This window comes from Solanum tuberosum, unplaced genomic scaffold, assembly GCF_000226075.1.
Source record: "Solanum tuberosum cultivar DM 1-3 516 R44 unplaced genomic scaffold, SolTub_3.0 scf00009, whole genome shotgun sequence".
In the NCBI taxonomy this organism is placed as follows: Eukaryota; Viridiplantae; Streptophyta; class Magnoliopsida; order Solanales; family Solanaceae; genus Solanum; species Solanum tuberosum.
The window spans coordinates 1,891,888-1,906,111 of record NW_006238935.1 but is presented as its reverse complement, the minus strand read 5'-3'; the positions used below and the strand labels follow the sequence as shown (position 1 = coordinate 1,906,111).

The 14,224-nt window shown below is 33.0% G+C and overlaps 1 protein-coding gene across 2 annotated transcripts; it reads right to left on the bottom strand.

Annotated features, from left to right (window-relative positions):
* Window positions 1-7,820: 7,820 nt before the first annotated feature.
* LOC102579030 (uncharacterized) lies at window positions 7,821-12,243 on the bottom strand. Of its 2 annotated transcripts, XM_006339303.2 has the most exons (7): window positions 12,020-12,243; window positions 11,877-11,945; window positions 10,673-10,792; window positions 10,513-10,587; window positions 9,671-9,805; window positions 9,448-9,589; window positions 7,821-8,390 (listed from the first exon to the last, which is right to left on the bottom strand). In XM_006339303.2, the coding sequence occupies exons 1-7, from the start codon at window positions 12,200-12,202 to the stop codon at window positions 8,227-8,229; spliced, it is 888 nt and encodes a 295-aa protein (XP_006339365.1). In that variant the 5' UTR covers window positions 12,203-12,243; the 3' UTR covers window positions 7,821-8,226. The 2 variants fall into 2 exon arrangements, with proteins under 2 accessions (XP_006339365.1, XP_015166312.1); XM_015310826.1 differs by lacking the exon at window positions 10,513-10,587.
* Window positions 12,244-14,224: the final 1,981 nt, after the last annotated feature.

Here is a 14,224-nt window from a genome sequence, read left to right as displayed (position 1 = left end):
CATTTTGGCTAAGTTGAATGTTATTTTCTAAAACTTTCTCAGTTTATCTATTCAGTCAATTCATTTAAGTACTTTTTCTGTTGAGTAAGTCTTCCGCTGAGAGTCTAGCAAGGCCAAGGGTTCGCTTGGGGCCATCAATGGTTCTCGAGTGCCAGTCCCGCCAACGGTGTAGGCTCGTGGCGTAATACACCCAATTTTTTTTTTGAATAAACTTTATGAGGATCTCTGTAATGAGTTGGGGAAGCATTACGTATAGTCTCACCATTTTTAAGGCCTATTCTCTTATTTACCATCAAACTTTTAGGAATTACGCGACTTTTCCAATTTTTCGTGTGTATTTGCCTATGGATCTGACGCCTTGGAGCACCTTAAGTTTTTTTCTTAAAAAACTTTATGAGGAATGCATTACGTATAGTCCCACCATTTTAAGGCCTATTTCAAATTTATTAGCCAAGTTTAAGGAATTACGGGACTTTTCCAAATTTTCGTGTGTATTAGCCCATGGATTTGATTCCTTGAAGCACCCAAAATTGTTTTCTGAAAAACCTTTATGCACATCTCCGCAATGAGTTGAAAAATTATTACGTATAGTCCCACCATTTTTAAGGCCTATTTTGCATTTACCAGCCGGACTTTAGGAATGACACAACTTTCTCGATTATTCGTGTATAAACACATGAATTTGGCGCCTTGGAGCATCCAAAATGTTGGTCCGTAATGAGTTGGAGAAGCATTATGTATAGTCCCACCATTTTTAAGGTCTATTTTCGCATTTACCAGCCAATCTTTAAGAATTACGCGAATTTACCAGTTTTTTTGTGTATTAGCCCATGGATCTGGTGCCTCCAAATATTTTTTCTGAAAATGACATATTAATCACTTCATCAAAGCAAATGAAAGAGAGAATAAGAAACTTACAAGATCATCAAATAGATTCAGCTATTTTTTTAACAGTCTATTCGGACTAGGAGGAACGAATCCATTGCCGCAATCGTTCTTATTCTTCTTAACATCAGATGTTCTTCTTTGTCGTGTTGGCTGGTTAACTGAAAAACCAAAAATGATATGACTATGCCCAACATACTCTGAATTTGAATTAGTCGAGCCAATACTCTTGTTTTGGCCCGACTCTGCTGAAGGATTTATATGATGACCATAATGGTACTTGTTGAGATGTGCAAGCTTCACAATGTGCTATAGTACTAGGTTAAAAGTGCAGAAGAAATGCAGTAAAGAGTTTATTTAAACGACAGTGAAGACAAAGAGTTTTACGTGGAAAACCTCCTTACTCAAGGGAGTAAAACCACAACATGTCACACAAGATTTTCAATTGTTTTCACTAATCACAAGCAAAAGTGAATACATACTTCAAATACACTACAAGAGATTAAACTCTTAATCTCACAATAAGTAATAACTCTATTACTTAACTGAGCCAAAGCAATGCATCCATTGCCCACTATATTAACTAACTCTAATGGATATAGACTTCAATTTGTAAGGCACACAATTAACTCTAACTGTGTTCCTACAACCAGTAATCGAGAAAGAACTTGATACGTTTCTTTATAGATGAGAAATGAATAATACAATTTCAGCATAATACAAACATTTAAACATCAACACTTCAAGATTGTTCTTCTTCACTCAATCAGGTCCCTTGTCGTGTGTGTTCTTAAAGCTTGAGTTCTTGTCTTCTTGAGAGGAAAAATTCGCCTTTTTGAATGAATGAATCTTATTATCCTTTTAAATTTAAGTTACAAATCAATAAAGATTTGCTTAAAAAGTATTAACATGACTAAAACTTAATCCCAAATTTCTTAATTATGGTCCTTGAGAACCAACTTCAAGGTGCGTTCTAATATAAAAAGGTTTGATAGTTGAGGTATAAAACTTGCAAAGAATTGATAGTTTAGATAGGTAAACAAAACAATGGATAATTGAGATATGAAACTCAAAAAAATAAAATAAAATTAAGTGCGGTTTTACCAGTAAATAACTTAGCAACATATGAAAAATCCTTTTTGTAAAAGCTTCTAAGTGATAATTTTTTTCTTTTCTATTATTCTTTCTTTTAAAATCATAATATCTTTTTATTTTAAAGTGTATTACACATGTTTTATGCTACCACTACACATATAGTCCAATAATTCACATTTTTTATAAGTTAGATGCATGCTCACATGTAAAATCCAAGCTCATTTCACTTTAATTTTTACGTTACACTTTTTTATCAACCTAAGATGTCTACTATATAAATGCAAAAATCTTGAACTTTCCATAGCAAATAATAATTTATTTATTTTTTACCAAAATGGGTCGTTCGAATTTAATTTTCGAGCTTGTGTTTTTAGCTCTAATTATTGCAATTAGTCGTGTTAATGGCAATTATCAATGCCCTAATACCATTATTAAGCTTTTTCCATGCAAAGATTTTTTAATGGGAAAAGGTGATATTAGTGGTCATTGTTGCAATGGTGTTAAGGGATTAATGAAAATAGCTACTTTTGATAATGATTTGAAGCTTCAAAGTATTTGTGAATGCCTCAAGAAAGAAGCTTTGACTATTGGAGTAATTGAAGAAAGAGCTAAGCAAATACCTCAACTTTGCAACATTAGCCTTTCTATTTCTATTGATCCTAATGTGGATTGCAAAAAGTAATATTTTCCTCCCTCTTTTAATTGTTTACAACTTACCGCGTTCAAACATAAGCCCTTTAGTTACGGTAAAGGGATCACGAACCATCTCACCATAATTAATGTTGGTAAATTATTGACAATAAAATGCAATAAGCCAATAATGTTTGCCGGTTATTCCCTTTTTTAGTTCTTTTGTGATATATGGACCTTTTAGATTACACTTTAAAGATTCCTTGAGTAAACTAAAAATCTTATGAGAAAATGCTTGATCATATTCTAATATATTATAAACGTTAAATGACACTCTAATATTTTGTCAGTCCTAGTTTCAAAGGCTTTTTTTGTATTAACTTTCAAAAATAGGAATAAAATCTGCATGGTGACCTAAAAAGGAATTTGAGCGGAATAGAGATTTGTGGTTATATTTGTCACCCTTTGCCACAAATGTGTCGATTCGTGAACTCAATAATGTATAAAAGTAATATGAACTAGCCTCTTTTTATCCCGAAATTGAATATATAGCCATTACTATCATGAAGTTTCAAATTCGATTTCATGACAATGTCTTTGTGCCGGTAACGTTAATCATATACTAATCCTGATTAATTTGATTAATATTTTCTTGAGCAGATTAAGAGATTCATCATCAACTAGAGTGTTCAAGCTGAAGAATTGCAGGAATACTGAGATGATGGCATTTAGAAGACCAAATTATAATTATCATAATTACCATTCAATTTCCCATAAGAAACCTCTAATTGTCAATTAAGTGAAGGTAAATTAAGTTCATGGCTAAATTGTCATTTATTCTAATTTTAACTTAATATGATCAGTTTATTATTTTACTAATTGGTTTGTTTTTGGAAAATGCAGTGCTATAGCTCCATGAAGTGGAATGCGGAAATATCTAAGAAGACTATGATCACTTCATTAGACTTAAGGTGTATTGTGCTTCAATGTGTATGATATGATCAAATGTTTTATCTAATAAATTATTGTGTTAAATGGACGGATTGAATTGAATTTGGACAAATAAAAACAGGATGGGTCACGATTGCATATAACATATCAAACAAAACAAAATTAAAAAATATTTAGCAAGACTTCTCACGGGTCAATCCTCGCTTATATATTTAACCTAAATCAATCCAACTGCAGGTCAAAATAAGCGGAGTTAATAACTTGACAAATTAATAAATCATCCAAACTTGAGCAGATTGGACAAATCATGTTTTAGTAGCTATTTTGATTATCTAAATGCAAAGTCTAGAGTATATTTAAAGCTATCTAGTGTAATTTTACAAGTTTTGGGAAATTGGTATATACACAGTCTTATCAAATCTTGTAAATGTAGAGAAATTGTTATTTTCAATGGTTCCTCGACTCAAGTAATACAATATAAAAAACTAGTATAAAAAGGAAATTATTAGTGAAGAAGAAAAAATAATGGGAAAAAGAATAATAGAAACATAAAACTATATGATAACCTAAAAGTACAATATTAATTTTCTTATTGAAAAAGTCGATCCTAATTTCCTTAGTTTTCTTTTTCTAACTTACCATAAATGGTTAATTAAATTGAATGCAGTAGGATTAATAAAAAAAGTATTAGTTTCCTTTTTCTAACTTACCATAAATGGCTAATTAATTGAATCATGTTACAAATTGGGATTATAAAATACCCTAAATATATGTGTGCTCTTCGTTTTATCATTAGTTCTTAATTTTCTTACTTTGTATTTTTTTTATTTTTTTCGTGCAATTTTAGATACTGTAAAAACAATGGCAACATTGTACGTTCATCCAGTTTATTATCAAAATCCATATCTTTTCTCAACTTCAAGAGTTGAATATCGTCCAATTCAATTAACAAAAACTCTAGTGACCAATAGAAAACCTATTTTCATCAGTTGCGTTTTACTGCCCGAGGGATGTATGAAGATCAATACTGATGGCAGCTTCATGCCTAATTCGGGGTTGGCGGGGTTTGGAGGGGTCGCACGCGATGACCAGGGAAGGTGGTTGGGCAGGTTCTACGGACGGCTTGGCATGAAAGCTACGTCGAGTCTTACAGCTAAGTAATGGGCAATACACGGAGGTTTGATTTTGGCAAAGGATAACGATTTGAAGAAGGTTATTAGTGAAACTGATTCGAGCGAAGCCCTGAAGTGGCTATGTCTGACGGATAACGTCTCGAAAAGTCATCCTGACCGCGTTGTTATAGAAGAATGCAATTGTCTTATATCCGAACTTGGGATTGTACTAATTCATACTTTGAGATAGCGAAATAATTGCGCAAATCACCTGGCGATGTTGGGAAGGATACAACAAGAAGAGATAGTAATAATACATCACCCACCACATTCCGTGCAACTTTTGCTTCGTGCGGACATGGACCACGTAGCATATCCTAGGTATCTGAAACATGTATCCTAACGTGGATCGTGAAGTTGTAAATAATTTGTAAAAATTAAAAAGAATGTAATAGCATATTAGCATTGAAATAGAAAAATAAATGTAAAATGGAGGTTTGACTCTCCTATTGATGAAATAAGGTTTTAACTGATTTTTAACATTAAATTCTGATTTTGTATTTTTCTCTTCATATATTATTTTTTTTTAAAATAAAAAATGATATCAATTAAGGAAGAGTTTAAAGACACTATATTTTTATTTTTATGTCAAATGTAAATGCATAAAATGTACAATGATGCATTATGTAGTAGGAGATTTGAATCGCGAAGTAATTTTGATTATTTTCGTAATAATATTGGATGTTTTTAATATTGATAGTGCAAGTTATTTATTTTAGAAAATTATGTTGCAACCGAAAATTAATTATCATCTTTTTTGTTGAAAAAATAGGTTTTACTTGCGAATGACTGTTGCAACCTTAGTCGCCACTAAAAATCACTCATAACCTTTAGGTCAAGTTCTTTTGTAGTAAATCGCAGTTGACAACGTTTAGGTGGAGGGATTAGTTCCATGTGGCTTGTCACATCACTAAAAACTTAGGTAGTTAAATCTTGAAGATATTTGTGGTCTCTTGGAATAACGGCGGAGGTATTTTTTATTCCAAAATGGAATGGAAGGTATAAGTGGTATATTTAGCATACTTTAGGATATTTTTGACCCAATTCCAATTATAAAATAAGTATGATAATTAACTTAAAAATAGTCAAACCCCCATAACAATTGGGGTTGAGGCTTGGTTGATGCTGACTCAAGTTATTTGTCCAGAATAAGATATTTTTGCTATTCTGTTATTGTATAAATGGGTAGGGGTGTACATGGCCGGGTTGGTTCGGGTTTTTCAAATATCAAACCAAACCATTTGTGTCGGATTTTTTAAATTTATAAACCAAACCAAACCAATAAAACTCGGGTTTTTTCGGATTTTTCGGTTTTTCGGGTTGTTTCGGGTTTTTCCGGTAAAGTATTCATTACAAACATATAATTTACTTGTACTTCAAATATTTCTTTAGTCCTACCAAAATACAACTATCTAAGATGTTTCTTAAAAAATATAACACAATATAATATGATTAATGACACTAAAATATCCAACAAAAATAATAATAATGAAATCGCGTAAAACAAATATTGACAAATTAACAAGTCATAATGAAAATTATCATAATTTAAAAGTACTAAATCATGCTAAAATTAAGTTTAATAAGTATTACGTTACATGACTAAATATTAAAGAAATTAAAATTAGATTATGTATTTTTAATTGTCTAAACCAATGTAAAACTAAAGAACAAATATTCAATATTATTGTCATTCTTAGTGTTAAATTGATTTCTTTTTGCATTAGTATTAATTTGATTTTGATTTAAGCTTTATTATAATTACCAACATCTATGGACTATAATCTTTACGGAAAAGTGTCAAAATTACCCCTGAACTATGCAAAATAGACCACTTATACCCTCCATTACATTTTGGGATCAAAAATACTCCTGCAGTTATTCTAGGAGACCACAAATACCCTCAAGAGTTAATACCCCAAAATTTTAGTGACGTGGCAAGCCACATGGGACTAATCCATCCACCTAAGTGTTGCCAACTAAGATTCACTACAAAACAACTTGACTTTAGTGGCGACAAAGTCGCCACAAAATCCCAAAATATTGCCACTAAAGGTTATGAGTGATTTTTAGTGGCGACTAAGGCTCCAACAACCATTCGCTAGTAAAATCTATTTTTCAACCAAAAATATGATAATTAATTTTCGATTGCAACCTAATTTTCTAAAATAAATAACTGGCAATATCAATATTAAAACATCCAATATTATTACGAAAAATCATCAAAATTACTTATCGATTCAAATCTCCTACTATATAATGCATCATTGTACATTTTATACATTTACATATGACATAAAAATAAAACATACAGTGTCTTCAAACTCCTACTTAATCGATATCATTTTTGGGTTTTTAAAAACAATGAAGAAAAATACACAAAATTAGAATTTAATGTTAAAAACGTTTAGTGACGATTTTCTGGGATTTTGTGGCAACTGTTGTCGCCGCTAAAGGTCTAGTTCTTTTGTAGTGAATCCTAGTTGGCAACACTTAGGTGGAAGGATTAGTCCATGTGGCTTGCCACGTCAATAAAATTTTGGGGTGTTAACTCTTGAGGGTATTTTTTGTCTCTTAGGATAACAACAGGGGCATTTTTTATCCCAAAATGTAACGAGGGGTATAAGTGGTCTATTTCATATAGTTCAGGGGCAATTTTGACCCTTTTCCGTAATCTTTATTGGCCCATTCATAATTTTAAGTTTCAAACTTGAAATAATATATTAAAAGATAAAAACTAAGGAAAAATATAAGAAATATTTAAAAATATATCAAAGTAAATATTTTTATGTATAAAATAAAATTTTAAAATTATATATATAAATTCGGGTTGGTTTTTTTTAGTTAAAACCAAACCAACCCAAATATAGTCGGGTTTTTTTTTTCAAAACCAAACCAAGTCAAACCAAACCACTAGTCGGTTTTTTTTTTCGGGTTGACTCGGTTTGCGGTTTGGTTCGGTTTTCGGTTCGGTTTTGTACACCCCTATAAATGGGCATCTATCTGATTACTACTTGCTTTCCAGAATTCGAGGGACAAGGGTTCGAACAAGTTCACATAAAATGCAAGGATAATAAAATTCAAAGCTGGAACAATTGTAAGCTTCTTCAAAGCCATATGCAAATCCATGGTATAAAGACATATCGTTCGATTAAACCAGCATTTGCATGAATAAATTAAATACAATGCTCCCTTGTGAATATTACATACTATGCTTTCCTTGAATGCCAAAGACCTCCTGATATACAGTAGACTAATGTTAAACAGCTTTCAACTTGAAGATGCACAGACTGAGCTGTAACTTCTCCTGCCAAACATTTTTTTCTTCAGTTTTCAGCATCCTTTGCCAACCAAATATACATATCACCATGTCATGATTTCTATACACCATCTCTTCATTCAACCAAATTTAATGTGCTAACAACACGAACCTAGTTCAGCATTTCATTCAAAATTTCATGTTCCAGAGATAGAAACCTGTTCAGGAATTTGTTCATAACCGGGAATCTAAAGATTGGATTGCAAGCTTGGCTGCTACTAAGGAAATATTATCTTGCACGTATCCAATGGAATCTTCAAGTCTGTCTAGGGTGTCCTTGATGTCCATTGCCCTCAACTTCTTCTTTTGCAGCTTCAGCAGTTCTGACTCAGAGGATCCTAAGGAAAGGGAAAGATAAGTGCAAGATTGAAAAATAAGAAACAGACATATTAGATCATCAATTTTCTTTCTCGAACATAGGACTGCTTCAAATGGTTTCCACCATCACAATTCATAACTACATAAGCATGCTACATATTTCCATTTAGTTCAATACCCATTATTGCAGATCCAATGAGTGCAACTTGCAATAGTTGGGACATAAGGATTACCCCTTTTGGTTGAGAAAATCTGATTATGAGCAAGATGTTACACCAAGGATCTAGTTTCTCTTTTGTTCAACATAGAAACAAGAATGGAGAAATATGTTTCTTGCTACTAAATAGGGATGTTTCTTGCTACTAATATAGTTTCTTGGGTTGTTCCTGCTCCCTATGTTATATGAAAGTTGGGATATTTCTTAAGATATTTCCCCTTTGTTTAGGCAAAGTTGGGATACTATAGGTTTTGATAAACTGAAGCACAAAAGAGAAAAAAGTGTCACAAATGAGAGCATTGATGTTCATCTGAAAACTCTGGAACTATTATATTACTGTTAGTATTTGCTCTAACCTGAAATAAACTTATTTGTTCCAGATTCCAGAATAATTAGATAGGGATTAAATTATGCCTCAAATCAGGGGTTATCTATCCTGGATAAGAGGAGAAACAAGGTAGATCAGAAGAGGCAATACAATAGTCCAGATTTTGCTTTGCCAGTTAAATTTGGTCAAAGGTATATAATAATCCAGTCCAACGGGACATTTCAATTCAGTGCAAGTTGTTTCAAGAGTTAGTACAACCTTGAGTTTTGGATGAACAGTAATTACATGCTCACATGTTTATAACTAACAAACCTTAACGTTAACGGAGTTCAGAACACAGCAACTACTAATAGAATTGCTGAAGCTAAACAAGCAGATGACAATAATCATGTTCCAAGCCTAGAGTTTCGATATATAGTTATCTATATAGCCAAGCTGGACCTGTAATAGAAACATGCTACCAATCCATTCAGAAGCTGTCAAATGAGGTTTCTACATAATGCATAGATATACTTGGAGACTGAATATTTACCAGAAACAGGTTGAAGTGCTGCAAAGGATACAAGCTCAGCGAGAGGTGGAATGAAGCTGTTGTCACAATCCAGAGAAGGTGTATTCTCAGACCATCTCAAAGAGTTTGCAGTTAAAGTTTGCAACAAAGCTTCCTGAGGAGCCTGAAGAAACATATGCTAATTAAGTGCAATGCTTCCCGAACTCGAATAGACTGAACACAGAGAGAAGGGGGAAAGGAGAACCTTCAGCTTTATTTCCAAGCTATTCAAACTACGGAGAGCTTCTTTTATCTTCAAAACTTTGGAACTTAGTTCTGTATCACTGTATGGAATGTTGTCCAGCAATGGTTTGACCGCACCTGTCAAGTACGGTTCTGCCTACAAATTATGTCAAAGTGAAGACCTGCTTGGATATTCTGATTGTGAGCATAAGAGTTTCTATAGTGCTTAAGCCAATATTCATGGCATATGATTGCTGACAGAAATAGGAAGTAAGATTCTATACTACTTATAAGCCCCTATGCCATTAAAATAACTTACTCGGTGGCGTAGCTACCTAGTATTTATAAAAGCTCAAAGACAAATGCCCCTCTTTTCCCATCAGTAAGCTGAACATTGATAAGGTAAATTGGCCATTACCTCACTCCATACCCTACTTTTTGACATCTATTATTACTTTTTTATAATTAAACTTTGCTTGAAAGATTTCCCAGACAACTTTTAGTATTTACACTTAAATTGACAAATAGAAAATGTTTTGGAGAGCACACATGTAGAGTGCCATGACTATGGTTTCTTAAAATGTTACTGCTTAGAAGAAACATACGTTGGACATAACTCGTAAAGACTAAAGATACTTTTATCTGTAGAAAATCACTCCCCAATTCTATTCACAGGTGTTCAAAGTGTTGAATTGTTACAGTACAGTACTAAATATAATAGGCAATACAGAAAAGAGTCATTGAGTAGAAACTCGTTTTTCCAACTCCTTTGAAGTGGTTAAATTGATTCTATCTACCACCAGGTTGTCTAGATAGAAAATGTGTCAGCAGCCATATAGGAGATTTACCATGTCGGGTTCATACCTGTTGAAATTTCAGAATTTTGACACGGCCTATACCCCTAATAGATACCAATGCACCAATCTCCAATTGCTCAACCTTCCCAACATAGTGAAGATCTCATTTACGGTGAGTTCTATATGATAGCAATATTTTTTTAAAGCAGCAAAGCAAGTAAACTCACTTTTTCAATTGCAACCAGGCAACCGTATCTGGCAGCAAAAGATGCTTCTCCTGATGTATCATTGATGGCTATAGGATCTAGAACAAAGTGCACAAAGAACTTCTTCTTCTTAAAAAGAGACTGCAGAAAGAAAAAAGGATGGCTAAGGTAGAATATTTTGATAGTCACTACTCATTAAAATGATGATGTTAGTGAGAATATTCGATTGATTGCTTTTCTTCCCAAATTTCGAACAATATCTATTTCAAATTTTGTACCAATAACCCTCTCTCTGTATGCAGAGATAGTTGCTAAGTAGAAATAGGAATGACAAATGAGGCGGGGCAGGGCAAACCCGCATAAAACCACAAAGACTTTGCCCCGTCCCGCTTAGCATAATTCTTGTTTTTCCCCACCCCGTGCCGCTCTCCCCTGCATAAATTACTAAAAAAAATTTAGTTAAAAGAAATGTACCAGTTATCAATCTTTTACTGCTAACTTTTGTGGGTGTTTCATACACTGGCCTCACAGCAGCAACAGCTTATGAAGTTTAAGTTCATTAAGAACTTAATCTTTACTCTATCCACTGGCCTCATACATCAGCAACTTCCTTTCTCCCATTTAAGGGAGAAGCATCCCCACGATGAGAGCTGAAATTCGAGACTTCTGATTAAGATAGAGGAATGAGGAATCTCATTTATCCCACCACGTCTTGATGACATGTCATACGATTGATACTGCTAAAAGAAGTTACACAGAACTAGTAGCTTTGTTTGGTTATGAATTGGGCACTTAGTCAATGTCAATTGACACTACAACATCACTCGCCATTTCAAATGGCAACTTGCTGTGGATTACATCATCACTTGTCATTTCAAAATGTTTAGCCTTTAGTTTAAGTTTCAAAGGAATAATCCCTAACCTGTGTACCCGCCCCTCCACACATGTTTTTTTCAAAAATATTATGTACCTGACAAGATGCCCTGCCCCCGCAAAAGCTCTAACCCGCCCCTCCCTACAACTGCCCCGCCCCATTGCCATCCCTAAGTAGAAAGCTCAAATGTGTATGTTCTTATGTAGGCATAAGAAATGAGTTATTGGTGAATAGACACAGATTTGAGAATTGAGGGTTAAGTTGGAAATTAGTAAGGCACTACATATGCATAGGTAATAGGTTGTTGATGATGAGAGATAGAAGATGAAAAAGTTTATATATATGTTGTACCTCCTCTAAGAGTGCCAAGTATCTTGCTTCATACAAATGTAGTGTCTTTGTCTCTGAAGGAACTAATACCTGCATAACAAATTACAGTCACTTGAACAACAAAATGCAAAATCTTACAAAGGAAAGAATGAAGTAAGGTTCACCTGGTCAATAGGGAAAGGGAGAAGCGGAAGCTCTGAGGAAGAAGCACAAGTCACAAAACGCCGAAGTTTCTTATGAGAATGAGAGAAGCTAAATAAAATGGGGGTGGAGGTGGAGGGAAGCAATTGTCTTTTACTTGTGCAGAGTGTTGATGGCTGACAAAAGGATAAGCTTACATTCATCATCACTCCACTCTATAGAAAATGAAGCATCAACAACCGTTATATCTTAGCTCGTCTCTTGATTTGATTTTTATGTTGTAATTTTTTTAATATAAATATAAAAATTTCACAAGTTGTGAAAATTATTAAATAGGCAAATCACACTTCATAGACAAATTATGTGAATATCGTAGGTAGAACTGTCAATATGACCCATTTTATTTGGGATAATCCATACAGACTTTGAAATTTGACGGGTCAGAACAGGCTAACTCATTTTTTTGTGGACAAAAAAACGGTCAGCCCCACCCACAAGTACGTGGACTACGGGTTGTGCCGGGCCAACCCACATTTTTCAAAAGTATATTTTTTAATAAATTTTTAAATCATATTATAATTTAAAAATATTATCATAAATATCGACATGACAATATTCCGTGGTGTTAGTGTTACTACTTGTTAATCAAATCCACAAATAAAATTATCTTTATAATATTTATTAAGTTTGATTTCAAATAAAAATATAAATAGCATATTGAAAAATTACATATCTTGTGTTCCTATTATAATAATTTTGAATACTTTATAAGGATTCACTAGTCAGCAATAGTAGAAACTAATTATTTTTAAATATAATTCTTTCACATGACATGAACAATCTCTTCATGCCAAATATGAGTTTTTTTTCTTGTAAAATTTAAAATTATGAGATTTTTATACAAAATATAAATTTATGGGTCAAGTTTACATTTGAAAAAAATAAAATTAAAATCATGGTTTGAAATTCTAAATAACTTTTTTTTTAGAAAATTTGGAATTTGAAATCATGATCCAAAATCGCATGTTCAAACATTGGATTGAAATCATAACTTCTTTGTACACATATTTGTTCACACTATAAGTTTGTCATCTATATGACAACTAAAGATAATTTATAATATGTAAAATTAACTATCAATCATCGATTTATATATACTAGTTTCTCCACATGTGCATGTAGCACACATTGCGAGATTGTACGCTAAAAGATTTGAATCATTCGTGTAAGTGTATCATCTTGGAATGGGTGATGTCCTATTTGATCATGTGTGTTAAAGACTATTCCCATGTGTATGAAATGCATCAGATGTGGTTTAACGTCATAAGGGACCTCTAGCATTAAGTCGAGTTCAAAGGTTTCCTACCGATTAAGTTTTTCCATGAGATCATAAAAGAGTCAACTTCAAACAATCATATCTCTCTGCATATAAAGAGTTAGGTGGCCCATGACCTATCAAATTAAAGGTCTATGAGTCTTCTTTCCAATGACATCAAGATTGCATCAATCCAACTTTAGAATAAAATGTTATGACTGATTTACCATAAGTACTCTAGTGTGTCAGAGAGTGACGGCCCGTTGGAATGGGACATCAAAACCGACCAGTAGGCTTGATATTTGGGCATTTGGACTATCTAAGTGATGGCCCGTTACTCAGTTGATTGTCTGTCACCCAAATGATTTTCGATTTTGAGTTTTTGTAAGGGTATTTTTTTTTCTAAAACATTTGGGGAGTTATCTAAATGACCTTAAAATGTCTTAGGAGGGTTATACAATCAATTTTTATCATTCAATACCCTCTTATCCTCTCCCCTAAGTTCATCGGTCTAGAATCTTCAAAAAATCTAGGGCTCATCATCTCCAAGCTTTGAGTTCAAGAATTCTATTAAGATTTTTCCTTTCAGGTATGTGGGATTTGAATAATGGGTATCTTTCCACCCATTAAGTTTTATTCTTTAGTTAATCAGATTCTAGAGGACCTAGGGTTCATATGAAAAGAATTAATTACATCTTATTTCAGTTTTTTCTTCATGAATAGCCCATGAATACATGTTTTTTTTAATCTAAAATTAAATATTTTATATAGTAATTTTTGTAAGCCCTCGCAATAGGGTAAAATCATGTCTTTGAAACTGTATTACTTAAATTGCACGCTTTATTCAGGATGATAGAATTTGTGATTATCAATTGTACCTTCAGCCTTTTAGTTTCACTTGTATATGATGCTT